At 45.2% G+C, this 26275-nt stretch overlaps 1 protein-coding gene across 2 annotated transcripts in view; it reads left to right on the forward strand.

Annotated features, from left to right (window-relative positions):
• The window catches only part of INPP5D (inositol polyphosphate-5-phosphatase D), a 52846-nt gene that overhangs the window by 18159 nt on the left and 8412 nt on the right, over positions 1-26275 (forward strand). For both annotated transcript variants that reach the window (XM_056498836.1, XM_056498835.1), the window contains exons 3-20: positions 8850-9000; positions 11113-11284; positions 11691-11831; positions 16229-16316; positions 17033-17113; positions 17290-17361; positions 17633-17756; positions 18821-18927; positions 19446-19548; positions 20404-20600; positions 21355-21472; positions 21935-22031; positions 23061-23199; positions 23871-23979; positions 24135-24223; positions 24360-24441; positions 25592-25681; positions 25844-25957. In XM_056498836.1, coding sequence (XP_056354811.1) covers positions 8850-9000; positions 11113-11284; positions 11691-11831; positions 16229-16316; positions 17033-17113; positions 17290-17361; positions 17633-17756; positions 18821-18927; positions 19446-19548; positions 20404-20600; positions 21355-21472; positions 21935-22031; positions 23061-23199; positions 23871-23979; positions 24135-24223; positions 24360-24441; positions 25592-25681; positions 25844-25957 — 2074 coding nt within the window. The remainder of the gene's footprint in view (positions 1-8849; positions 9001-11112; positions 11285-11690; positions 11832-16228; positions 16317-17032; positions 17114-17289; positions 17362-17632; positions 17757-18820; positions 18928-19445; positions 19549-20403; positions 20601-21354; positions 21473-21934; positions 22032-23060; positions 23200-23870; positions 23980-24134; positions 24224-24359; positions 24442-25591; positions 25682-25843; positions 25958-26275) is intronic.

Here is a 26275-nt window from a genome sequence, read left to right on the forward strand (position 1 = left end):
GCACTAGAGCTAGATAGTTTATGATGAAATTAAAATGGAAATTTTAATTTGACTTCAAGTTTTGAAGCTCTTCAGTGGAAAACCAAAAAGCACAAGGCTTGTGATAAAATCACAGAAGTTCTTAGAAGTAGCATACTCCAAAACTTTTACTTAAATTCCACCTACACACTACAGAAGTGCTAAAAAAGATGCATCAGATCCTCATGGATATGCAGTCCTTGCTCATTCATCATCAACTCATCTGACTTGCACCCTGTAGCTAAATTTAATAGCAGTCCTTCATGTTCCATCATGGAACTGTACTGTTGTTTTCTTTTTGTTGATAGAAATGTTATTTATTGTAACACAGAGAAATGCTGAAAAGGTTGTTTGCTCAGCAAGTTTTTTGTGGTGCTACAAGCAGAATCATTGTATGCTATATTGACAAAATCTTTTTTGAAGGCTGGAGTTTGAATGGTTTATTTAACATGAAGAATGTGAAGAACAATCCCAAGTACATGGTTTTAGTGCTTTCTAGAATTGTTTGGTGTTCTTCTTGGCTTTTATCTAACTATATTAGTTGGGTATTTGGCAATTAACGTTCTTTTTATGTGACGCATGGAGTGCTGGAGCAGAGTGGAATGGGGTCTTTAAGTCAGATCTGAGTACATTGTTTTTATGATCTACAACTTTATCATGTGTGGAGGATGCCAGTTCAAAAGACTTCCACAGATCCTTTACCTTCCAGAGCTTCTAATATGTTTTCCTTTAGGATGTAGGATTTTAGCAAGGAACTTGAGATAAAAATCTGTCAGCCAATTATGTTCTTCTAAGAACTCCTTTCAATATTCCTTTCCTCCATGAGACTCTCCTAATTTGCAAATGTCCCAATTCTGCCATGGGAGCACTGCCTACCTGTGAGCACGATTAGGCTGCCAGAACAAAGCCTGGATGGGATGACAGAGAGGAAAAGTCTTTCACAGCCAGAAGAGATAAACAGTGGCAGATTTGAGAGTCAGGATCTTTTTTAGCATTAACTGCAACTGGGCTCACATTCCATACACACAGAACACGTTAAACATTTGAAACAAAGAATGCCTTGTGCTCCTCAAGTTCTTTCCGTGACACTGCACATAGCAAAAAGTGAGATGGCCTTTCCCAAAATTGGAAACCTTCAGCATTCCTATTTTTTTGTAATGTTTAATAAGAATGGAATTGTGATGCAGTGTGAATAATTAATATACAGAGTCTCTTAAGTCAGTACCATGCTTAAACAAATGGAGCTTGTGGTAGTATGTACTAGCATCCTTCAGTTGCACTGAAGGAAAAGAGGGGATTTTATAGGACTGACAATACAGTAATTTTCTTTTTCTTTCCTTTTTTAACTCAGATTTTTTTGGATGTCTGATTGTCAGCCAGGATCACAAAGCTAGAAGTAATATGTACTTAGTTGCTATTAAACTGTAATTCCTTGTTTCCTTCCATGAATCATCTCTTTCAGAAATTCCTAATCCCTCTTTTCCAGAACTCTATGAATTCCATGATTTTCACCTAAAGTCTTAAAAGGTCACTGTAGCAGAAGTGACATGTATTAACAAACTTGAATATCAGACCAAATGTCGAATGAGACAAAAAGCCTCTATCATCTCTCACCTTGGAGGACCCAGGGACTGTTCACCTTCCATTCCCTCCAACATTATTCAAGGTGTGTGACATATAACTGCACTGTGCTGTTCTCCCCAAAATTTCAATGATCTTTTTCCAAGTGAGGAAGTGCTGCTCCAGCCACCCACCAGCATCCTCTATGTTCCCTAGATTCCTCCCATTACCTCTTCTCTCATGCTTAGTTCCCTGGCAGAGGCCCTCTTGCTGAGCAGCAGAGCTCCCTTGTCACACCTCTTATTAAAGTTCATTTCTTTATGGACCCTTCAGGTCACAGGAGCCCTCTTTTCCCAGCCACACACTTGGTTCTCTCCCTCTGTGCTCCTAGGTAGGTCCATTTTTTCCAAGCCCCAGGTGTTGCATTCAAATTAGAGTACATTTCTGGGTGGCTGGAAAGTAGCTGTTTCTCCCAGCTGTGATTCCCGTCTGCAATCCCATTCTTGTGAAATGCTCCTGAAACTTCTTAGCACAAGATTTGATCTAAAAATAAGGCAGGTTTGCTAACAAAATGAAACTGAAACACAGCCAGGTTGCTAAAATGCTTTAAAAATATTTACCAGGAATTTCTTAGCTCTTAGGTTCACTTCTTTAGTGAAATACAAAGAGCTTGTCTACATGGGAGCCAAATGTCAATTTAAAAATGCCACCTAGACTTTCTAGCTTAACAATCTTGAAGATAACTTTTTCTCCAAACCTCAAAACATAATTTTTTTTTCAAATTTAAAAGAAGACTTCCTGCCAGCTTTTCTCACCACAGTAGAATTGACCTGATTTACTGCTTCCATTTAAGCTGGTGGGTATTTGCAAGAATTTAGTAACTTTGAAAACTTATTGCCTGTTACTGAAATGCTGGTGTATGTGTTTAAATACACGTTTTAAGGTACCCTAGTTAGAAAATATTGGCCTCAAGCAATATAACCAGATGATCGGTTTCCTAGTTCCTCCTTGTGCCTTGGCTCAGGAAGGGAAAACACTTCCTCTTCCTTCTGAGGGCCCCAGACTTCCTGTGCCATCTATTTTTACAATTGTTGTAATGAGCCCCAAGTTAACCAGTTCCTCTCCTAGCATGGGCTTTACATCTTTTCACTTCATGTCTTTATACTCCATTTGCAACTTCTCTTAAAGCTCAGAGCTGCTCCTCACTAAACCTGTGTTTGTAGTGTCTTTGGCAAGGGGTTCTCTGGGCCAGATGGCATAACTTGCATACACCAGATATAAAGGAAGACCAGGTTATCCCAGCCATATGAAAACCTGTTAAAAATGGGTGGTTGAGTATGCAAAGGGGGTCACAAGATTTAACCAAACTCTAGTGATTAAAGGCATTAGTTGTACCTGTCCTCATGAAATGAGCAGCTTAGAAGCCAGTTCAGAAGAAAACAAGAGCAAGTTGTAGCTAATTGTGCTCAGCCATTGTACTGTGAGCATACAGAAAACTGGAGGAAATGGAAAACTGGAAGGACATGCAGAATCAGGGACAGGCTCTGGGGGATAGGAGACACCAAGACATCCTGTGGGAAAGAAAGTTCACAGCCAAAAAGGCTGGAGTCAGAAGTGGAAGGTCTGAAACTCGTGGTTTGGGATGCTGTTGAAATGGCAGGGCTGGTGGTGAAAAGCATGATCATGTTCAGCTTTACTCATGCTCTTCAAGGGTTCTGGATCTGGATAAAGGAAGTTGGGATATTTGCAGAGGGCTTCCCGTAGTCACAGAGTTCAAAATGGCAGGAGGCTTTGCAGATGTCTGAGCCCAGTGTTGTCCTGGTTTTGGGCTGAGGCAGGATCAGTCACTCCCTAGCTGGCTGTGAGGAGTCCCTGAGTGCATGGCACTGCTGTCCCTCGGGGCATTGCAGCGCCTCTGGTTGCCATCTTCTTTAGAAGAGAATTTAAAACTTGTAAGACTACTGCTGTGACATCTCCAGGCTGAACCTTTGCCAGACCATACAAGTGCCTTTCTTCTGAGCTTTCTGTGTGAAACCCATTTTCCAAGTCTTCAGTCTTCCTTGGAAATATTTCTTGGGACTTTCTGTGGTACTTTATATGTTCCATAATAATTGGTGCCCGAAGCTGGCCACAGCAGTCCAGCTAAAGCTGAATGGAACAAAGTACAGCAAAAGAATTTCTTCTTGCATCTTGTGCAACACTCTCATTAATAGATCTTGGAGAGACTTCTGCTTTAGATGTAGCTTCCCACTATGAAATTGCTGCTCAGTGTCTGATTCACTGTTCTCCAGATTCCTGTGTACAGCTCTGCTGTTTTGTGGGCTGTTCCCTAAATTTCATATGTTCACTAGGTGTTTCCTTTCCATATGTTGTGGCTGCCATCAGCACAAAGCCAAAGTACAGTGGGGATGATGGAAGAATCCCCACAGAAGGAGAGCCTGCCCTCCACACCTCTCTGGTGTCCCATCAGCACTGTGAGCACATTTCTGAGGATGGTGTGTGTTTCCATGGAGATGACACTTGCCATCCAGCTTATAATGACTTGAAACAATTCACTGTGCAATTAACACAAGATCTAGCGTGTGATAACGCTGAGGAAACAGTTACTTACTAGACGCAGGCAGGGGGGCGGGAAGCGGATTTCATTGTTGGCTGTGCTGGGGTGGTTCCAGCTTGCTCTGTTCTGCCCCATCCTGCTCTGGTTTGTTCACAGTGCCCTGTTCTGCCTCTGCTTCCTGTCTCAAAATCCAGAACTTGTGTAAAGTTTAGGCTGCATTTTGCCTTGCTTCTGTCATCCAGTGCAGTTACCTGGAGGATGTTTATTAATAGTTTACCATCAATCAAATTTTTGGTAATGTGCTCTGCAACCATCTACAACCTGACTCAATACCAGTACTTCATTATCCATCACCACTTTTCCCACCTAGAAACCTTTGCCATAAGTTAAAGTGGGAAGAAAGCAGATGTCCAAGTGATGTCCCAGATTTGGGCTGCTTTCCTCGCTTGCAGGCAGAGACCAAACCTCAGGGGGGGGTCATCAGATCTGACAGCCTGACAGCAACATTACTGAACCAGACTTTCCACATTCAATTGATGCTGCCCAGGCATCATCCCTGCAGTCCCAGGCAGTGCTGGCTGGAAACACACCACAGCCTCGGCCATGGTCGTATTGCTCTGTAGCTGGGAGCAAAACAATGAGCTGTTGGATTTGGAAGGGCTCATGCAGCACGGGCGGTATCTGAGAACCTTGCACTTGTGTGCCAAACAACGTGACTGTTGTCTGTCATGCAGGCTTTGTTCTCATGCCCTCCCCAAGGGGAGAAGCAAGTGCAATAAAATCTTGCTTTTACTGTTCACTCTCTCATTTCAAACAATGTATAGTGTGTGCTGTGCCTCTGTGCAGAGGGAGGCAGTGCAAAGCAGGAGGCCCTGCTCTGTTGTGGGGAGTGGGGATGTTTGGGGGGTGTTTGAACTGAGAGGAGCTCATTTCATAGTGCAGGCAAAAGGCAGAGAGGGCTGCTGGCCATGGCTGTGTGTTGGAGGGGTGCAGCCCTTCCCACATGCTTTCTCTGTTGAGGTTTATTACTGCATCTAATAACAATTATAATACAAAAGAAACTGAATGAAAATAATCCAGTCATTTTGCTTTCAGACTTTCATGATAGCTGAGCTGATGTGTAGCAAGGTGGTGCCACTGCCTTTTGTGGTGTGGGGAAGGATGCTTGAGCTCCACGAGTGTGTGCTGAGCAGGTTTGAGGCTGCCCATGTGCATGGCCATGGCTGGTTCGATCTCCTGACCCTGCTGGTTCCCCATTTTCTTATTTCAGCTCTCACTACCTCAGTGCAGCTCCTTGGGCAACATATTCAGTTCTTTGCTAAATTCTGTCTTAAAAATGAAATGCTGTCCTTTATTTTATTGTGTGCCATGTGGATTTTGTCTTTTTTCTCCTGACTGGACTTGGAAAGGTGGGCTGTCAGAGGAGCTGGAAATGCTGGGATGGAGGCTGCTTCTCTTTGGGAACGAGTATTTAGATTCACATGCATGCAAAGCCCAGCTCCTCATGGAGCATGGCCACAAATTCCAGTTATCCTTGAGGGAAGGAGAACGTGGGCTTCATCAAGAGAGGTGGCTGGGCTCAATGGGCCAAGTTAACAGAGTAGAAGGGGTGTGTGACAGCAGTGCCTCTCTGCTCGTGTGCACCCAACCAGGCTGCATGAGCACTAGGGCTGATGGCCATGCTGGGGAATTTGAGCTGGAACACAGGCTTCAGACTGTGCAGTGAGTTAGAGGAAGGAGGCCTGTTGCAAAATGCTGCTGCTTACCACAGAGACCAGGATGGTTTCAGAGACTGAACTATCCTTGGCAGCAAAAAGTGCTAAGTCAGCCTTTCCTACCACTTCTGTCAAGACTCCATTTGGCCTTAAAAGAACTGTTCATGGCAGTCTGTCTTCCTGCAGGCACCCTGGGAGAGTGGGAGGGGCAGAACAAGGCTTAGAAGACAGTGTTTGGGCACTGAGGGCTGTGCAGGGACAGGATAGGGGTCTTCAGACACAGTTTGGGGAAGCAGGCAAGTGGTGAGGTAGTAAAGGAAAGTGAAGGAGGAGTTTGGAAAGAGGAGGAGTAGGCTGCATTAATTTAAGAGGTGAGAGAGCACTGACAGCAAAGGTTTCGTGATACAGGGATGCACATGGCAAACCCTGACCTGTTTGTCCTTGGTGTTTTTTAGTATCTCTGTATGCTCTAATAGGCTGATGCCTTTTCACAGGTGCCCTTAGGGGTAGCTTAGGGCAAAGCAAGCCATGCCAAGTCTTGTGCCTCATGAGTTCCAGCCCATGTATGGGTGCTGCAGGTAGGTGAAGGCAGCCCAGGCAGGGTAATCCAGAGGGTGTTCAGAAGCATGAGTAGCACTGCCACGGGCAGGGCATGGAGGCTGAGCATGCTGCCATCCTGTCACCAGAGCTGCTAACAATGCCCTTTGGGCTGCTGGGGTTGCGGGGGGAGGTGGCGGGGATGGTGCTGGTCAATGAATAATCACAAAAATGGGGATTTCAGAGCAGAAGAAGGTACTGCATGGAAAACGAACAGAGAAGCACGGAAGACTGGCTGAACTATTTCAGATCTGTTCCAGTGCAGCACTGTGACTTCAGGATCCTTTCATGCAATGGATTAGAGCTATTTTTTCCTTGATGGTTTTCCCTGATTCCCAACCTTCACACTTGGCACCAAGAAGCAGAAGAGTTTGGGAGGACTCAGACACTATTTGCATTAATTGCTGTAAATGAGAAGTCAGTCCAAATGTACAGTCTGTGCTGCTCTAGCAAAGCTGGATTTGGCCTACACTGGGTAGAATCTTGAGAAGTTTTAACCAATTATTTCTTTCAACATCTCTGGCCTCACAAAAACATAATCCAATGTTTACCCAAGCTTTTCCTTCATGCTGAATATGACATTTTCCAGTGTATGAGAATAATAAATCTTGTTAAATGCAGGATCAGTTTTATGGAAGACAGAAAAGGAGGCTGTACAGGCAGAGCTCTCAGAAATATCACCCATGTTTGTTGTGAATATGTGTCTTGCTGAGTCTTTAAAGACGTGCAGGTATAACTAAAAATGAAAGGTATTTTTAATGGCAGGCCTGAGGCCACTGATGACTTCAAATGCAGTCCACTATTGAAAGCACTGACCTATTTTCTGGCCTGAGATTTTATTCTTCAGGAAAAGTTAAAAAGAAATCTTGTTGCTGCTAGGACTCACTGAAGACATTTTCCTATATTCTGCTGTGGTTTTTGCTCACATCTCACCTGTTTAATTTATTGAATTTTCTACATTTGCTATTCAAACAAAAAAGTTCACAGAGAATAAGAAACTGAGCAAAGATGAATGGCAAGTAAATAAGCTTGTTCACACATGTATTGAAACTTTGTGTGTGTTACTTTTTACAGGCAATCATTACAATCCCCAAATAAATTTAAATACCCTGCCTGTTAGAGGCAGAATGGCTATAATAAGTTATGTCAAATTGGAGGCACAACTTTAATTCCTTACTAATTAACCATATTTCCTATGCAAAATCTAGTTTTATGCATGCAAAACAATGCCAGTCAAGCCTGCCATTGGGGTGATCAGGTCTTCCTTGAGACTGCCCAATTGTGAACAGTTCCCTGTGATGCTCTTTTAAGTCATCACAGCATCGTGGGGATGGAAAACAACTGCTCTCCAACATTTTGCTCCCACTTTTTGATCTTTTACATCAGATACAGACAGGGCCTTCTTGGGTTGTTTTCTGTGGGAAGACCTTTTGTCTGAAAGGAACACCCTGCCAGGAAGAGGGTGCCCCAAAAGGATCAGAGGTTTGGCTGTGTGTTTCTGTAGCCTTGGGATTGGATGGCATTTCATCACAGTTTGGGAGGTGATGCAAGGTCTTTTCCCTTGGTTAGAAGGTCTGTGTTGAATCATGACAAACCGTGTCTGTCTTTGGTAGGGTCTGTGGTTGAAGCGATGGGACAGAGCTGCAGGGATAGCAGCTGTTCCTGCTGGCAGTCACTGTTTGTGCCAGTGTGTGGATATAATTACACTGAAGCTTTGGCTCTGAACACCTCTAAAACCTTATCCTTGTGTTTGGCCTCTGTGGGTAACCATTTGCTGAGATTAGTGGCCAGGGTGTGCTCGAGACAGGTTTGGTCACAGAATTCAGCTGGCACACACAGTGTCATGCCATGCGCGCTTGCAGTCCTTGCAGCTCTCTAAACCTCCATCCCAGCATTTCTGTGTGGGGCGGTACCTTGTTTCATTTGAACCCAGTTCTGAGCCTTTGAATCCCAGAAGGGATGCAAACAACTGGATTTAGCCATGCTTACCTTGCAATTTCACATAAAAATTCTTCCTGGATACCACAAAATATAACATAGTCTAGAGGCTTTGTGCTCAGTAAAAGAATACAAAGATTAACCCGGGAGAATTATTTTGCTTTAAAATCTTTCTTTGCTGTGAAGCCAATCATCCTGAATCTAGTGAGAGAACTCTTCCATTTAGCTTCAGTGGGTCTTTGAGGTTGGCATCTGTGCTGACGTTGGCTGGAATGTGTGAGCTTATCTGTTTCTGTTTGCTCTGCGCAGAACCTGTGGTCAGATGGGCAGTAAGAACAGGGCAAGTTCTCTTCTGGGCAGCAGCAGTGGCTTTTTCCTCTGTGACTTTGTTTTTCCTTCTGCAAGGGGCAATGTTTGTGTGGTAGGAAATCCCATGCCATGACTGCCTCTGTGTTTTGTTTCAGGCATCCGAGGGTGTTCCTGTGAAGTATTTCCAGAACCTGGAGGAACTGATAGAGTATTACAAGAAGGAGAACATGGGTCTGGTATGGCACCTCAAATATCCAGTGCCACGGGAAGAGGAGGAGGCTGCTGATGAACTGGAGGAGGACACTGGTAAGAAACCCATGATGTGACTTGGTGATACAGACCCTTGACTCATACATCTTGGCTGGAGATATGCAGTGCAGGCAGGAGATTAGAACACGTTGTGCCATAAAATAGAGCAGAGTATTGGGAGGCCTGAGCTGGCAAGGCCCTGCAGCAGTGAACCCTCACGTCTCCTGTGGTATGGCACCTGGAGCATCAGTTTAGCTCATCTGATGAGGTGAATACACTGAGACCCTCTGTGGAATTATACTGCAACTGATGTGGAGGTGATTAATCTGGTGTCCTTGTCTGGACTCCAACTGCTTATGTCCAGTCATCTCCCAGACCTCTGCACCCTCTCCTTGTCCTGCATCTGAAGGACCTCTCTCAAAACAGAGATGCTCCCTTGGGTCTTGGAGCACATCTCTCTGCTGTACCACGCACCTGCAGCTTCTGAGGGGTATCTGAAACTCCTCAGCTGCTCTGCTCTAGGGGACATTTTTGACAGTCCTAGGCAGAGGACACTGCTCCGGCAGTGGCAGATGGCAGACAGTCTAACTCCATGTACAGAGGCAGGTGTATGATGAAGAGGTGTGACTGGCATCATCCCAACTATTTTATATCAAGTGCCACTGTGGCATTTGTATGCCACACTCACTGGTCTCAGATTATTCCTTGGATTTTTCCTGGATCACCCCTTGGATCTGTCATAGTTCTCCCAGAGGAAGGTCATGTCCACTGCGGCATCCTTCCTGTCCTGTCTGATGTCTGTCTGGAAATGATGAGAACTGCAATCAAACTTGTCTGAAGGACACAGCCCCTGGGACAGACAGACAGGCCCTGTGAACTAGGGCAAATTGATGTGCCTGTGCAACCCAGTGTCTGTATAACCCTTTGATAGAACCCACTGTATATCTAACAGGAGCTGGAAGACTTTGGTATGCAATTTTCTGAAAGAAACAGAATAAAAAAATTGCAGAGCTGCTCAGAAAAGATATTCCTGGGTTTTTGCCAGTTGTACTGAGTCTCCAGATCCCAGGGCTGGGGAGGGAACTACAAGAAAAATAATACAGAGAGAGGCAAGCAACAGGGAATGAAGTTCTATCCAAGACTAAGAGCCTTCAGATGAAGAGAGATTAGCACTGGGTCTGGGCTGCTCATGTATAGAATTTAGCTTTTTTAAGGCACTTTGTGCCATCATGGTGGAGCCATGTAAGGCCTACAGGTGCCTGGTCATCTTAGATGTGAAACTGCAGAGCTGGAAGATAAGCACCCTGCAGATTAACTACCCGTGGCTCAGTGCAGTGGTGGCTCTGTATCACAGCACTGGCCTAGAAGCAGTGGGTCAGTCCTGGGGGTCTTTTTGTATTGCAAATTCCACCATTAGGAAATAACCAAACAAAACCTCACAAATCAACAAGTTGCAATACAACATGTGTAACAAAGTATTGGAGTAATTGGTATGAAAAAAAGGTAATCATGGTTGGGATCAGTGGAGATGAACCCACTCTTCTTGCAGGACAGGGAAATATGCTGAGCAGGATGACAGGAAAATCCTTTCTCCTCCCAACTCAATGTCCACAAGACAAGGCAGGATATTCAACCCCTATCCACTGGGTCATGGGGTCTATTTTCTCAATCTCTGCTTACTTTAGCTGTTCACTTCTTTCCATTAGCAGCTTCTGGTGCTCCTTCCATCATATCCCTCCATCCATTCTGCCTTAGTAGCAGATCCCCATGATAATAGGAATTACATGGGTGAGGTACAGCTATGTTCTCTAAGCATTCTATTCAACTTAACTAATTAACCTTCACAGCTGCTGTGCAGATGGGATAGTCAAAACTGGCTGGGGTGGAGTTCACTGCAGGTAGAGGCAGAGGCATGCACTGCCTGCATGTGATCTCCAAGCCTGACACTTCATCCTGTTGCTCTCACACCACTGCCATCCCTGGAAACACACCTGGGCCAATGCTGAGCCCTGAACTTCCCCTCTCTGACATTCCTTCACAGACCCATGAGAAGAGATGGCTTCTGTAAAGACTGCCCCTGCATGGTGGGCTCTGCCCTGCCTGGGGTGACAGACAAGAGGTTCAATTTCCATGCTGGAATGACTGTGCCTTTCCTTTCCTTCTTGCTAGACCTGGTACCCACACCTCCTGTCCTGCCCCCACGCAACATCCTCATGGCACTGCCGAGCAGTGAGACAAAGGAGGTCTCTTCTCTCCCTGAAAACTCCCGGGTGGCAGATGTGAATAAACTGTCCCTTCCCGAGACACTACTCCAGCGACTGCAGTGCCAGGACACAAGCAGGTAAGGAGGGGCAAGTGACAGGGCTGCTGAACCAGCCTTCCACCCAGTTCTGTGCTCGTTGGGCTTCTGTGTTTGGGACAGCTGAGCACCTGTTTGATTCAACAAAATTACTCCTCATTTATACTGCCAAATAAAGAACAGAATCAGATCAACAGTGCATTGACTGCTGTTTACAGTCAGTCCAGCTGTTGTCTAGAAAAAATACATTTCTGAATTATTAAAATCACCTGTATACTTTTTCCGCTGAAGTATAGTTTTCTAATATAAAGGGATGAGTAATATCTGAGAGAACTTGGCTTATTAGCCATGTGCCTAAACAGTGGGAATTTGAGAAAAATAAGAAAGCTGTTTGATATTTGGAAGTAGAGAGAAGAGCTGGCTTTTGACCTGTCTGTTTCCTTCACAGTGTCTCTGACGAGCATCTTAAACTCATCCAGGATTACCTTCGAGTTCACATTATCAGTGACTTGGAGATGGTGCAGACTGGCTCAAGCAATCTTCCTCAACTGAAGAAATTACTTACAGCTCTTTGCAAAGGACTCTTCAGGTAACTAAAAGCTGGTTTTTAGAGTGTAATGCCATAACACATGTGACATAACACACATAACACTGTAGTCTAACAAAGGTTCCATGTGCATGCATTCAGAACCCTCATTTCTGGCATAGGAAATTGGCTTGCCCTCAAAAGCAGTATATTTAGATCTCGTGACCTGTGATTCCAGTCCAAAGATATGAAATCTATATAGAAGAGACCGTTCTGACAATCAAGTTTCTTTCTAGGTGGTTTCAGACAGTGGAGTACTATATTTTATGCATTGTTTAGAAAGAAACAAAACAAAAAATGCACTAACCGATTAACTGCATAATTTGGTGATGCATAAATCACACCCACAGGATTGTCAAGCACAGGCCGTTTATGGAAACAAGCACAAATTAGTGTATAACTAGATTTTAAACACTGATTTTCCTTCCCACTAATGTATTGTGAACTTGGAGTGATTCCACTGGTGCTGGTGAAGGCCAGCTCAAATGAAAAAAGGAAGAAGCCTAGACTCTTGACTCTACAAATTTTACCTTTCCTGTTTGTAGACCTTCCATGTCACAAATAGAAAAACTGACAGGGTGCTAGAACATTGCAGAACTGTCTCCTTGTCTGGTTTCCCCCTTGCTGATGGTAAGCAAAGGGACCAGCCCACACTTGTGGGTTTAAGATTACTTGAATCAGAAAAATTAATCCACAAACACCAGAGGTTTATGTCCATAAAGGAGAAGACAGAGGAGTTCTGTTACTTCATTTGAATAAAGGGAGAAGCCATGGGACATTCTCCTGGGTTCTGTCAAATGGTTAGAGGACACAGCCTCCTTTTTATCCTAATTTCCTGGCTGCATTTCCCTCTCTCTTTCCCTATTGGCTGAGGTACTTGAGAGGTACAGACTTCCTGAATCCCTTAATACAGACCCCCTTCTAATACATATCCCACCCCCTTTTCTTTTCCTTGTGTCAATCAGTGGAATTCCTTTGAAATTTATGGTTCCTCCTGTTGCTTCTTTTATCTCTCAGTATCTACGTTTATTTATCATCAGGCCCACAGTTTGTTTGTAAAGATAAATCCTTCTCATTCCTTTCATCAATCAGTGGAAATCTTCTTATTGTGTCTGTTATCTTTCAGTATCTATTTTTATTTATCAGCGGACCCACAGTTTGTGAAGACAAATCCGCCTCATTACTTTCACTTCCCTTATGTGACTTGTGAACTCAAATTTTGTCAGTGGCATTCCCTAAATTTAGTTTTTATTTCCCTGAGTTTCCTTCAACTGTGCAGGGAATTCCAGCTGAAAGTACAGGTTATTCCTAGGCTGCTTTTTGGTGTCTTCTTTTAATGCCCAATTCCATTATTTTCACACTAATTGAGAAGAGGTTAAAAAACCAAACTCCACAGTTGTTAATTGGCACAGCAGAGCTCTTGCAGTGGAGCTGAAGCTCCTCTGAATTTCCTGGCAGTGCTGAGGGTTATGAGTATGCAGCCCAGACTCCTTGTGGCTGGACTGGCCTGGCTGCTGAGGAACCACACAGGCTTGCTGTGAATGTGAGGGTTTTATTATCTGTGTTCTGGCTTCTCCCCCCCTCGCAGAGCTCAGCTGTGCCATCTCTCAGGGTCACGCTCAGACACGCCTCAGTCACTGTGAGAAAGGAGCATCCAGTGCCCTTTGCTGCCTCAGCCCTGTGCTGTGACCTTGGGCTCTGGGTGATGGTGACTGCCGAGGTCAGCAAGGCAGAGGGGACAGTACTGGAGCTGCTCAGTGTCAGGAGAAGGAAAGAGCTTATAGTGAGCAGCAGGGATGGGGGAGGAACTGGATCAACTGTTTGTGAGCAGTCTGTGCCTATGGCAGCTCAGGTATTGCCCATGGACAGGGGCAGGACGCACATCTGGCCAAGAAACTCAAGCACAGCTGAGCCGCAGCAGACCAGGGTGCAAAGTTTGTGAGCTCTTCCCTCACCCTTTGTCCCTGATTAATTTAGCAAGGACCCCAGTGTTCATCAGAGACTGGGAAAGCTGATGTTTTAACTCTGCTGCTACTATTGCTACTACCTTCTAGGTCTAGCAGTGGCCAAGGGGGTCAGGACAGGCATGGCACATCTTATTAGAGCCTGGGAAACCAGGAACAGCCACTCTGGGGAGAGACCGCTCCTTCTGGCAGATCTTACACTGGAAATACATAAACAAAACCAAGACCTGTAAGCTGATGGGTACTTTTGTGAGGCACTCCATGCTAAAGAAGTTGCCATACAAGGGTTTCCTTGGCTAAGGGAATCCTTCAGCAGCTGGAAAGCTGACTCAGAGAGAGTGAGGACTACCCATGCAAGGGGATTTGCTCAGCTTCTAGTGAAAAACACCAATAGTGATCTGTTCAATTTGCTGCTGTCTGAACCCATAATTTAGTCATCAATTGCTGCTCTACATATTCTTGTTTATTCTCTCTCAATAAATAATTTGCACATAGAGTTTTCAAGGCAGTTTTTCAAGAACTTGTGATACCAACACTTGCGTGAGAAGATACTTTGCAAGTATAGTGCACAAAGCAATTTTCCTCAATGAGGATGGGTGTTACAAAAGAGTGGGTCAGCTAGTCAAGAGTAAGTTGCAATTGCAGACCCAGAGTCTGCTGGCTGTGCTGTGAGGGAGTAAGGGACATATGATCATGCAAGGGACAGTTAAGGTAAGAAGATGCTGTGTGAGGGACAGACAGGGTCAGGCAGCCAGGTAAAGGACAGCTTGGGGTTAGCCAGTCATGCAGAAGGAAATTTGCAGAGAGGAGAGGAGTCAGTGCTGTGTGGAGCTGCCTATGAGGAAAGGAGTCAGAGTTGCCTGAGAGAAGGCATGAGAAGTTTTTAATAAAGGACTGATGATGGTGTCAGACCAGTCCATCTCGATATATTTACTACACACTTCTACAACTGCATGTGGACACACAGGCTTCTGACACTTCAGTGAAGATCACTAAAGTATTTATACTGTCAAGAGAAGAAAACAAAAGAAGTTACAAATGTAATTAAAACCACCCTGTGGTTTTAGTGGGCTTGAATGCCCACAGGAGCTCTTCTTCCTCCTCACACACAGCCTACATGTTGCACTGTGAACAGAGGGCAGTTTTCCCATGGGAAATCACTCCTGAATTGCTTCAAACAGCTGCTGCTGTGTTTTTAAGAGATGGCCTGCACATCATAGTAAATATCCTTTCACTCTTCTCAAACTAAACTTCACCAAATGTTCCTGCAACTGCTTGCAGCCTCCTGGGGTCTGACTCCATGGCTGTAGAAATCCATGGGACTCTTGGGTTTGGGGCCAGAACTGTTTGCTGTGATATTGGCTATAGGTGATCCAGAGGTGAATAGTTGCATTGGAGGAATCAAATTAGCAGAAACAGATTTCTACATGTGCCTTGTACTTCTCAGTGTCCCATGACAAGTCTTTCAGACTGAAATGTCAAACATAAATGTTTAATTTAGGCAATTAGTCATCCTTGGTTCAGCACCTAGACAAATATATCTATGGCATGCTTTTGCTTTGGAGCACTTTCTATAATAAAGATGGACTAAAATCCAGTCCATTCAGACTTAGGAAAGTGAGGGAAATCATTGTCCACTGTTGACTAGACACAGTGCAAGCATCCTAGTGCTGCTCACCACCATCATTTTCCTTTTGACCTGTGCTCCCTGGCTGGTCTTTGTAGGATAAGTCTTGTCATTATCAGCATGCAGCTTCTGTGCCAAATTCACACAGCAGAGTTTCAACAAATGAGCATCCTGTGGAATCTCATTGGGAAGCACTGGAGGAATGTCATTGTTGCTTGTAAATGGTTCTGCTGAGGGGATCAAGGGCTGCCTCTTCCACCTCCTTGCTGTGCCTGGCCCCTCTTTGTCATGTGAGATGAAATATCTGCGAATTAGTTTCCTCTTTCCACAGAATCCCCAGCATGGTCCCCAGCAACCTCAGCAGCTGCACAAGCCCTGTACAGAACCAAGCTGCTCCCACAGCTGCAGAGTTCAGAGGCACCAGACTGTGCTGGGCTCTGAGGCATTTGAGTGCACTTGGATCTATGAGTTGGCATAGTTGGCTTGATGCTGCTTGTACACCATATCTTCAAGTTTTGCCCAGACTGGGAGACCTTTCTGGGGAGATTTAGGAAGTTAGAACCTCTGAAGCAAAACCTAAGGAGCAGCCAGTATGGCCATGTTCCAGCTCTGCAAGGCAAAGTCACCTGCCTGACTCACACTGCTCTGTTGACCATGTCACCAAGCAGCTGGGCAAGGGCAGACCCAGTGTTGACATCTGCCCCATATGAACGTGTGCCTGTCATCTTGTCTGTGTGGCTTTGTCTGAGTGTGCACAGACCCAGGGAGCTGGCCACAGCCTTAGACCTGTGCCATGTCTGTGTTCCCAGTGAGGCCTCGAGGACTCTCCCATCTCTGGAGTCCATTCAGAAGGTGTTTGAGCAGCAGCTGCATCCCAGTACTCACCAGCGCTCCCAGGTAAGGAGCTGAGATGGGAAGAGCAGGACAAGTGTGTGGGTGGCTGTCAATGGGGACAGGGATGGTTCTGCTGTGCAGCTATGGCCGGTGGGGTACAGGTGGGCACACGCCACTTCTGTTCTCTTTTAGCCTTTTTCTGCTGCAGTGCAGAGGGCATGCAGTGAGTTCTGTCCCATGATAAGTGAGTTTTACTTATTCCATAGCCTTCTCCACGTGCTCCCCCTTCCTGTCCTAGAGGAAAGTGCCACCAACTCCCTGAGGACTCACACCTCCCCATCCTCCCCCAGAATGTGGGCTGGCATTGCACACTTCTTTTTCACTCCAGGATGTTTCACTGCCACATCCTTCCTTTTCGCAAGCCCACTTAAGTTCCCACGACTTTCTTCTCCCTGCCAGAAAACCAAAAGTCCAGGACTTCCACATGCCAAGTCCCAGGCCTGGTCTTGCAAACTTGCCTCCAGCAACAGGCTGACTCCTATGCATGGCCAGCTGCCTCAACCCTATGGAATAGGTTTGCAGATTTGTCCTTCCAGCCTCCCACAGTTTTGCCTCTTCTGTGCTCTTGTGCTTCCCGTTACAGATCAGAGTGGAAAAGGTACAAGTGCTGCTGCTTGGTCTGTGTGAAGTGTTCCTGGGACTGCACACCAGGCTGTGCTCTGTGGGCTTGGTAATCACCCATCTCCCTCTCTCTTTTTGTTCCTGTGCTGTGGTTTCAGATGCTTGGTGAAGCAAGTCCAGTCAATATTGTATTGAAACTCAACCAGCTGATTTCTTTGCTGTCTTCTATTGAAGAAAAGGTAGAGTTGTCAAGCTATTTTATATCATCATCTTGTTCTCCTTTGTCTCTAGTTTGTTTCTTGTTCATCATCAGTGCAGTGCTCTGCCACAGTTAGATTGCTCTGTTCTGATTTTATTACTCTCAGTGTAGTGCAGAAATACCAAATGCAATAAATTACACATAATTATTTTACAGGTGAAAACACTGTTGATCGAAGGTCCTGATTCAACACACCGGCGCTCCCTTATCCCCCCTGTCACTTTTGAGGTAAGTTTACTCCTTTAACAAAGCTGATTATAATGTGGAAGGACAGTAATGCAGATTTATGTCAGTATCTCAGTTCTTGGGAAGTCTTCTGTGCTGCCACAGAGATAACAGCTATTCCTGGATGCTGTTTGGCACCACAAAAATGCCTAAGAGATGTCTAGGGAGACTGGCATAATGATGTGTCCAGGAATTGAGGGAAGTGCTACATTTGTAATACATGTGACTGAAGTGTAGAAGGTCCCTAATGGAAAACATCTCTGTATTTCACTAGGTGAAAACTGACTCCCTAGGAATTTTCTCAAAAATGCAACTTAAAGTGGATGTGGAAATGGGAAAACTAATTATCAAGAGATCCAAGGATGGTCCAGAAGACAAGTTTTATACCCACAAGAAAAGTAAGATATCAGCTTAATGTTACAAATGCTGAACTAAGCTCTGGGTCCCAGGATGACGGGGAGGGGCTCCCTTCAGCCTCACTCGGGGCAAGGTTTGGCCCAGAGGACAGGGAATTCTGGGTGCTGCATAAGCACCAGTCAGCAAGACACAGATATCTCAGTACTGGGATAACCAGCTTTCACAGATTGTTTTAGACCCAGTCTTCAGGTCCAAATGAAAACTCTGGAATCACCACTGCAAGGGAGCAGGTTTTAGTAGAAGATTCCCCATAGAGCTGGTTGCAGTAGAACCATTTTTCTTCTGAAAAGCAATATCACTTGAGAAAAACTCCCAATATTCTGCAGGACGTGCTGACTGCTGTGATGATTTTTGATGGTAAAAGACCACACAGTTTCAGTAACATTTCTCAGTGAATTTCTCTTGATTTTTTTTGTATGTAGATTGGTATCTCTCACCACCAACTATGCCAGTTTGGTCTGTGATTGCCTGATTCAAACAAATTCCCCTTTTTTCTGTTGTCTTTCTGAACAGGCAGCTCACTGAAGTTGAGACAAGGAGATTTGTGAGAGACTAAATGATGCCCTTGGGCTCTATCCTGCTAGAAAATCAACCTGTTGCTGGCAGTAATTGATAAGATGAGCTTTCATGCATGGCTGTCTCCACCTGATGTTCATAATAATTAGCTGCTATTTTAGATAGGAGGAATCACCTTTACCACCAAATGAGGTCTTACATCCTCTTTCACAGATGGAGAAGGAACACATGTAGGCTGGCTCAGGATACAGGGGGATTGCCTGCTTGAAGTTAAGACTTCATTTCACACTTCAAGGCTTGGGATGGAAAAGAGCTCCAAGCAGAAGAGTTTTGGAGGTCCTATTCACTTGGAGACCAAATCTGTTCCTATTGGGAACAGGATTAAGCAAGTTTAAAATGCAGGTCTGCAAGGCAAACTGCACAGACAGAAAAGACCATGTACATCCCAAGCCTTTGAGCAGGGTTCTGTTCATTTTGGTGGGACCCTTATTTCAATGACTGCAGCTTGTGACACCCAGCCTCTGTTCAGTCTTGCAGCTCATCAAGTCCCAGAAGCTTCCAAACAAGCTGGTGATTGTTCTGGAAACAGAAAAAGAAAAAACACAGCGGAAGGAATACGTTTTTTCTGATTCCAAGGTACATACATGGTGTTTCTTTCCTGCTGGCCTGGAGCAGGTACCCAGGTGGGAGTGGAACGTGGGACATTCCTAGGTAGAAAGTGGAACTGTTGAAGCACAGTAGTTGCCCTTGTAAAAAATAAATTTCTCCTTTGTTCTGGAAACATCCAGAAAATGAGCAAGTATACTGTTTAAAGGGAGATACTGGACACTAAGTGCTGTCACTGAGGCAGGAGGACAGAGCAAGCACTGAGGAGAAGCAGGGAGTCGAGATGGCCACTGTGAAAAAGTTCATATAGACAAAGAGGGAGGAAAAGATTTTTCTCTGACCACCTCAGCATTTGTTAAAGCAATGCACAAGCTAAATGCCTAAAAAAGCACCACAAGAAAGGCAGCCTCTTGGAAGGTTTCAGGATAGTGCAGAGCTACTCTGCAGTTCAAGTGTGCTGGGAATTTCCTGGTTCAGCTGATTTTTCAAGAGGTCATGTCAGAGGAGTTAAAGTATCTCATTAATTTTCTCTGCTCCTCCCTGTCTAGAAGAGAGAAGGGTTCTGCCAGCTTCTGCAGCAGATGAAGAATAAACACTCGGAGCAACCAGAGCCTGATATGATCACCGTCTTCATTGGCACCTGGAATATGGGTATGGGCTCCCTTCTGCCATGGGCACTCCTTCAGACACTGCATAAAGGTGTGCTCAGCTGGCACAACGAGCTCCAGATTCTCTGTGTTCCATGGCAGGTCTGTACACCAGGGCTGTCCTCTCCCTGGGAGAGAGGGGAAGAGCTGATATCTAGGCTTACTCTTGCATGTGGTTTGACACTTCTCATGGTTCTACTCAAAGGACCATGAAGTGGTCCCTGCTGGGTACTGAAGGATTGCTTAAGTGACAGGGAATTGTGGCTGGCACAAAGCTGATGCAGCAGTGCACATCATCCTCCACCCTGCAGAAAGGACAGGATGAATTCCACAGACTGCACATCAGCTGCTCTCATTTGACTAGGGACAGTTCATGTCCAGCCTGGGAAGACAGCTGAGAGTCTGTGGTACTTAGAGACAGGGACAGGATGTGGTTGAGGACAATGGAATATAAGTTATTTTTCTCCCTTTTGGGACAGAAGTCTGGTTCAGCTGCTGTGAGCTGAGCTGTCTGTGCTTGGCAATCCTTAAGGAATAAGGCGAAGGTAGTGGCAGGCCAGGAGGAGTACAGCTCCCTCACTTTCCTCCTGACTGGCCTTGGCCTTGGAAAGCTGATGAGAAAGAGGAAGGTGGTCAAAGCAGAATCTTTTCTCAGTGACTCAGGGGGAAACATCATTGTCATCTTAGAATAGTGTGCCCTGGCTGATACTGATACCTTAAGCGCCTTTGCTCTTTAGGCATCAGTACAAAAGTGATACGAGATGTGAAGCCCATCATTTCTGTCCCCATGTGTTATCTTCATCCTGGTTTTGACAGGACATGATCTGACTTCCTTTGGTGTTTGATGTGTTAATAAAAGGTGCAGCTCCAGCCCCAAAGAAGATCACCTCCTGGTTCCTCTCCAAGGGGCAGGGGAGGACCCGTGATGACACTGCTGACTACATCCCTCATGACATCTATGTGATTGGCACCCAGGAGGATCCCCAGGGAGAGAAGGAATGGCTGGAGACCCTAAGGCAATCTCTGCAGGAAATCACCAGTATCAGCTTCAAAGTGGTGAGGGGTTATTCCAGCTATTTCATGGAACTCGGGAGACAAGGATGTACATGTTGTACAAATAAAAGAGATGGGAATAAGTGGGGTTTTGCTTGTGCCTCCTCCCTTTCCCTCCCTTTATTGTCATTGCATTTGGGTGAGGGAGAGTGAACTGAATATGTCTGTGGGCTCCACAAGATGTCCCCCCTGGAGCTGGCTAGATGGACCTGTTGCTATGGACAGTGACCCCTCCACTGCCAAAGTAGGGACCCTGCCAGCCTAGGAGCAAGGGGAGATGTTGAACACTCAAGTCAAGTGCTGGTGTTACTTTGACTTTCAAAAAGGAGGAGACTGTTAAATTTCCTGAGTTGATTGTAGCCTAGATCTCGCCCTAAGCTATTGTACTTTCAAAGCTGGATGTAACAGTACACAGGCAGAGTCATAAGAGAAAATAAACCTTATTAAGACCAGCTAATAACCATTCCTGGGTTTCAGTGATGTCAAGAAACAAATCTAAGCATATATGGAAGGCTAACTCTCATGGTGATTGGGAAACTATTTTGTACAAGGAAAATAATCCAAAGATTAACTAGCAGAAAGGACTAGAAAACAGCAAGGTCCCTCCTTCCAGCATTGATTTAAATGACTGAAAACATATCCTGAGCACAGGAATTTCTGTAGAAGTGCCATCAAAGGAGTCAGGAAGGCTGCAGCCACAGTGCAGCTTGGCAGGTTATTTGCAGAAATAAAACCTCTACCCTTCCCATTCCTGCAGATAGCCATCCATACCCTCTGGAACATCAGGATCGTTGTCCTGGCCAAGCCAGAACATGAGAACCGCATCAGCCACATCTGCACAGCCAATGTGAAGACAGGCATCGCAAACACGCTGGGTGAGCCACAGGCAGGTCCTGCCCAGACAGCTGTGATCTGCTCAGCCCACTGGAACAGCTCTCCTTCTACACTCCTTGGGCAACATAACTCCTAAAGTTATATCCCACTAACACTGGTTGAATTTAACCTTATAAGAGAGGAAATCTATTTGTGTGTATACTTAGCATACACACACATATATTTGTATTTCTAGTAAACACTTTTGACTGGCTATTGGATTGCTCTTTCTTGGGTTTCACAAGGAAGTTGCACTTCTCTCTCTTCAACTAATTTTTTTAGCACCCTTAAAAATTTGTTCCCACAATCTGTGCTGTATGCACTAATTTTTTCTGTGCTGATTAAGTAAATTTCTCTTCTCCATCCTCCACTTCACTTCACATGGGCTAGGTGCTTTATTATCTTTACTAGACTCAGCCTTGAGGTAGATTAATTTTTGTCATTTTTGGCTTCCCTTTTGCCAGGTAATAAAGGAGCAGTGGGGGTGTCATTCATGTTTAATGGAACCTCCTTTGGGTTTGTTAACAGCCATTTAACTTCAGGAAGTGAAAAGAAACACAGGTAAGATACATCCTCCCCTCTCAAAAATGGCTGTTGAGCCAGGGTGAATTTCTCTGGACCATATTTGGAAGGAGGGCCCACCAGACAGGCACAAACATGTTTTCCTCAACAAAAAAAAAATTGTTTAATGTCTCCTGGGAGGGCATTTAAACAAGGGACTTCTGTTATGTGGCCATACCACATGGATACAGGGGAAATGGATAGCAAAATTGTTTTAGAGCCAAGTGTAAAAGACTCACACAACACTTGCATGACCTGTCGTGAAAATCCACTACATGAGGAAAACAGTTCCATGATCTACAGTGTTTTGGAGAAATGTAGGAAGGCTTTTCCCATCCCAAAATAATGTGCTGAAGGGGACTGTATTCCTCCTCACTGTAGGCAGTGCTGTGAGCCCTAGGACACAGGAATACCAGGAGGGAGGTGTAGAACAGGAATATCCCCACGGTGACTAATTCTCTATACCCAGCTGTGAAATAAGTGTTCATGGATTAGGCAGGTTCTGGTCAGCACAGGACTGGGAGTCAAAGATCCCAACACCACTGGGAGATCAGTGCCCGCACTGGGATGAGCTGGAGCAGTTGGAAGGAGTGGTTTTGAAAGTGAAAGAACTTGAAATGAAGAGTTTGTCTTGTCATCTCTCCTAGTCCAGGAAACAGATGGTGTGGGATTTTTGCACAGGGTCTTTGCTACTGATTAAGTTAACTTCTATGGAAGGGTTCCTCAGGGCCTGGAAGAGCTGCCAAAATCAGTGTTTGCTGCTGAAATCTGAAGGAAACAATCTAATGCTGGGTTTCTAGGACACGTAGCTCAGAAAAGCACAGCCCCAGAAGGCAGCAGAAGTGGCTCCAGGAGCACATTTTCTGGGCCTGTCTGCTGGGGTGGCAAGTTCTCAGTTTCTGATCTGCTCCTCTGTAGCTCTGAGTTGGAGCAGCTCCCGCCTGGTAAAGCTGCAGCCTCTGCCATCCCAGGCATTTGGAAATTATACAGCAATTTAGGATGTCAGGCAGATGTTTCTTGTCTTGACAGACGCAACCAGAACTACACGAACATCCTGCGCTTCCTGACACTGGGAGATAAGAAACTGAGTCCATTTAACATCACTCATCGCTTTACTCATCTTTTCTGGCTGGGAGACTTGAACTACCGTGTGGAACAGCCCCCGACGGTGCGGGACGCTGCGGGAAGCCCTGCAAGGACAGCACACTCTGTTGCTATAGGAGTGCTTTCCTCTTCCAGTCTAGGGCAACATGGCAAAAAGAGGGGAGACAGAAGGGATCCCCAGGGCATGAACATGGCCCCAGTTGAGGGAGAATAAGGAAATCCCCTTTGCCCTCTTCAAGGATTAATGGACTCAGGAATGCTATCTGGCACACTTTGCTGCTTCAGGCAGCCTTGGTTGCCCAAATCTCCCAACTTTCCTTCCCACTGTGAACAAGTATATGTCCCTGAATGGCTCAATCCAGAGATTGCCTTTCTGCTCTGGTTGATGAGCTTGGAATGGCTCAAACAGGCCTTCAGGGACAGGCAAGCCATCATAAATACTGGATAGGTTTCAGTATGTGGGAAAAAACATCAAGCTTGGTGTTGATGTGCATGTAGTTGTGAGTGTGTGTGTTCTTGTGTAGGGGATGTGTGGGCATTTCAATACCTGTTTTGATAGACAAATGTTCAGCCACACAACAGAGGTTGAGGCTTTCAGTGAAGGGAAGGATGGGGAAGTGGCAGGGGCTACAGTTCTGTCAAACAGTTCAGGAACACTGACCAGTTTACTGATGCAGGGAGTATTTATAAGAAGGTTTTGCATCATCTGCAGCTCTGCTGTTTCCCTGTTGGCAGGAAGCAGAGAATATTATCCAGAAGATCAGGCAGCAGCAGTATCCGGAGCTGCTGGCTTTTGACCAGCTTCTCCTCGAGAGAAGAGACGAAAAGGTGTTCCTGCAGTTCGGTGAGATCCTGCACTGGCTGGCAGGTTCCTCTGCTTAATCCACCAACTCTCTCTGCCAGCCCCAGCATGGGGCAGGGTGTACAGGGCAGTGGCTCTCTTGCCCAGGTGAGGGTTCCCAATGGCCAAGCTGTAACAGAGTTCTTTCCTTGTTTTAGAGGAAGAGGAGATTACTTTTGCTCCAACCTACCGCTTTGAGAGAGGCACCCGGGAGAAGTATGCTTACACCAAGCAGAAAGCTACAGGGGTAGGTGAAAACTGATTTCCCTCCAGAGGTATATGGCTTCACACAAGTAAGTGGTGCCTGGGTGAATGAATTTCCTGTTCTTTTGTGAACTGGCCCTTTTCATTCTTCTTGACTTTACTTCTCCTTTGGTTTGCAGATGAAGTACAATTTGCCATCCTGGTGTGATCGAGTGCTCTGGAAATCCTACCCCATGGTGCACGTTGTGTGTCAGTCCTATGGTGGGTGGAGAACAGATTGTCGATAGCAAGGCAACCAGTCTGAAACGGAAATGATTCAGAACAGAGTCTGTAGGATCTCCCTGCACTGCCAGGCACTCAGCATAGAGGGACCTGATTTTAAATCAGGCAGAGGGGAGCCAAAATCTCTCTGCCTGTAACCTTACAGGGTTGGAAATTCATTCTGTTATTCTTTTGTATGCAGAACACCACCTGGACAGTTGCAGCTGTCCAACTTTACGCCGTACTGTAGGATCATTGTACGCCAGTTATTTCTTGGCAGCAACAACCACTTTTCCTGTGCAGTCACTACCAGGAACTCCTGACAGTGAGTGCCAGCAGGACAGACCCTGTGTCCAGTCTGCAGAGACTGGAGTGCAAACACATCTCTTGTATCAAATCATATTCCAGAAGAACTGTGTGGTACCAAGAGCCTGTTCCCTTTCCTGCTGAGAAGCATCAATGAAGTGCAGTGCAGGAAAGAGAAAAAGCCTACAAAACCTGTTTAATAAAAGGCTCAAATACCAATTCCTCAAATGCCATCGATTATATGTAGGACTGAGCATCTAAGTATGCTGTTCATTGTTTCCTCTGCATGGATTGGGAGAAGGGCTGTGGAAGTCTTTCAGGGATAAGGTAGGCTGATCTGATCACAAAGCCCATGATGCTGAGGTGTGGGGTTAAATAGGCACCTCTGGAATGATCAGGTTTGCTGGAACTCAGTGTGTGCTTAGATCCAATCAGGTCTTGCTCGCCCACAGTTAAGCTTGGGCCAGGAGTTGCTTTGTAACACTGAAGTAGCACCAGTGTACTCTTGTGTGATTTCCTGCCATATTAGAGCTATAATTAGCTGTGCATGTTGCAGAGATAACCAGGAAGCCTGTAAGGGCTTTTTGTACTGGAGGAATCTAACACTGACAGTCATGTACAAAACAATACAGTAAAATGGTGTCCCTTAAACAAATCTTTCTGTATTCAGACAGAAGATTTACATTCATGTGTACTGACATGAGTTTATGTAGAGCAACACTTTTGACTAGAGACAGTTACCAGAGAGACTGTTAACGTTTTCTGGAAAATTACTGAATAATATTTCTTTGGCAGTGATCTCCCCTGAGCAGAGCAGTAACCATCCTCCCTTTCTCACTGGCAGGCTGCACCACTGACATCATGACAAGTGATCACAGTCCTGTGTTTGCCACCTTTGAAGTGGGAGTCACATCACAGTTCGTTTCCAAGAATGGTCAGTCAGGTTGGGTGCACGTGTACCATCTTCACCTTGGATACAGAATGCAGTGCTTTGTATATGCTGAGAGAAAAGGCTGATCCCTTAAAAGTTCACTCAAAAATGCCCTCTCATTATCTCCTGCTGAAAGTGACATTATTTTCCCTTCCTCTTTCCTAGACTCCAAATACACAGATTCCCAAGGGGAGATAGAGTTCCTGCACTGCTATGCTACTCTGAAGACCAAGTCCCAGACCAAGTTCTACATTGAGTTTCACTCTAGCTGCTTAGAAAGTATGGGTTTGCCCATCTTTATTGTTTCTGTCAAAGTTTTCTGCATGTTTGGATTATTTCTCCTTCTTGCTTTGATCTAAAAAAATAGCTATGTGGAGCATTCATTCCAATGCAAAAAAGGGATGTCCTAAAGATTTGCTGTAGTTTGCAAGACATTCTACACTATCAGCAATACAATCCAAACCCTACAGCCAAGGTAGCTCTAATCCATGCTTAGACATGTAGCCTTCCAACAGTTTTTCCAGCTTGTTTGTCAGTCTGATAACTTCTTTCTTGGTGTGAAACTTTTAATGTTCCTGCTTATAACACAGAAAATGC

Source organism: Oenanthe melanoleuca, chromosome 9 (assembly GCF_029582105.1).
Source record: "Oenanthe melanoleuca isolate GR-GAL-2019-014 chromosome 9, OMel1.0, whole genome shotgun sequence".
NCBI lineage: Eukaryota > Metazoa > Chordata > Aves > Passeriformes > Muscicapidae > Oenanthe > Oenanthe melanoleuca.